Genomic DNA, 1,763 nt, shown 5'->3' on the forward strand with positions numbered 1-1,763 from the left:
AAAGAACATAATTTTCGACCAAATTTTGTGGTTTTCAGCTTATTTTTGATTAAATATTGCTCAAAACACGCGAAACAAACAAAATTTCGATTTATTTTTACGATTTGAAAGCGTGTTTTACCAAGATTTCAAAAAATTAATCTAATATAGTATTTTTGCCAACTTTAACGAKGTTTTCAAAAAAGGTTTTTGTCTCAAAAACGTGCTTAAAAAAGCAAAAATAGCACTATTTTTGGTCAAATTTTAACAAAATAATTCCGTTTAATGTTTTATTTCAGGAATGAAGAAGAATTTTAACTTTTTTTCAATAAAGAAAGTGACAAAAAAGAGACTTTTTTGTTGGATTTTGTGTCGTTGAGTGAAATCTGCATTCAAAAGTATTGATTTGGGACAATTCGCTCCCCCTGAAGTTATGCAACACACAATACCTACCTGCACGTGAGGTTTCTGCAGCAAATAAAACAACTCCTTGCATTCTTCGGAAACTTGTAATCTGGTGGCTAAAACTTCCAAAACATCCACCATAACATGCATCGATGTCGACAACATTGGGAAAAATTTATCGCTAGCGCCATTACTGATTATCTTATTGTGAACGTTAACTAAGGCATGAAGTTCCTTGGATTGCAATAATTCACTCAAAAACCCCAACTCCTCTTCGGTCGAGGGCAACTCCTTGGCTTGTTGCAGCGAGGACAACAAGCGCGACAAAGCTGAAGAGCCACAATTAGTGGGGTAGAGGGTGACTCAAGTTGGACGTCGCTTCGCTTCGCGACGTCCAACTTGAGTCACTCTATACTTATAAAAACAAATGAAACGAAATAAAAATGCGAATCGTTTATTTCTAAATAAATACATGCAACTACAAAACCATAAAAAAGGGAAAAATTCACGTAATCCACGCTCACCTGGATCCCATTTCTCCTTAGTCCCATTGGCCATTAGCTCCGCTGTCATTCTACAATTGAGAACTCGACAATTACAACCGAAAAAAAGAACTAAATAGAACTTTTGCACATTGCACAAGACTAAAAGTCAACGTTCAACGACTTGGTTTAATTGTTCCACGACTATTATGTTTTGCAATCTAAGCAAAAGATCTATTTTTACAGAAATTGCAATTCTGCAACGACTAGTGACATGCGTGCTATTACATCGGGGGGCTATAATCGACTTAAAGGGGCAGAATACCTTCAGGTGTGGTAATTTTTATTGGATTTATCACCAACATTCCATCCCAAATCGTCTATTTCCTAATCTGATGGATTTCCGATTCCCAACATGGCGTATGACAGACTGACAGCAAGCGTTGCCATCCCAATAACATAAAAATCACCAAATCACCTGGTTCTTGCCAGATTTACCAATTTTCGAACGTTTACGAATATGAAGCTTTACTTTTTTTTACATAAAACTCGAGAAAAAGCCCAGCTTTCAGCTCACACGTGCTGGAAAATGGAAAAACATCCATTTTCAGTCTAGTTTTGCATTTTTTCGGCTTGTTTTTTTACAAAAAATTGACAATAAAGGTAAAAATAACGCCATTTCTAGCCACATTAAATTTTTTTTTTGTTTTTAGCGAAATTTTGCATAATAGTTTCGTTTCTAGCTGCAAATGGCTAAAATCATTATATTGACTCTGTGTAATTAATGTTATGAAAAAAAAAAAAACAATTTTTTAACTAATTTATTGATTTTTCGAATTATTTTTTGCAAAAATTTGCGAAATAATTGAGCTTCGGGTTGAAAAACCATAATATTTT

General features: G+C 34.4%; 1 protein-coding gene across 4 annotated transcripts in view; it reads right to left on the reverse strand.

Moving 5' to 3' along the window:
• LOC123014150 (MAGUK p55 subfamily member 7) overlaps positions 1–1,317 on the reverse strand; it is a 16,686-nt gene extending 15,369 nt beyond the window's left edge. For all 4 annotated transcript variants that reach the window (XM_044413084.1, XM_044413081.1, XM_044413082.1 and 1 more), the window contains exons 1-3: positions 1,192–1,317; positions 909–958; positions 433–713 (exon numbers count right to left, since the gene is read on the reverse strand). In XM_044413084.1, coding sequence (XP_044269019.1) covers positions 433–713; positions 909–957 — 330 coding nt within the window. In that variant the 5' untranslated portion in view covers position 958; positions 1,192–1,317. The remainder of the gene's footprint in view (positions 1–432; positions 714–908; positions 959–1,191) is intronic.
• Positions 1,318–1,763: the final 446 nt, after the last annotated feature.

The sequence above is a fragment of the Tribolium madens genome, unplaced genomic scaffold (assembly GCF_015345945.1).
Source record: "Tribolium madens isolate multiple individuals breed KSU strain unplaced genomic scaffold, Tmad_KSU_1.1 Scaffold_97;HRSCAF=244;Tcas5.2_LG3a, whole genome shotgun sequence".
In the NCBI taxonomy this organism is placed as follows: Eukaryota; Metazoa; Arthropoda; class Insecta; order Coleoptera; family Tenebrionidae; genus Tribolium; species Tribolium madens.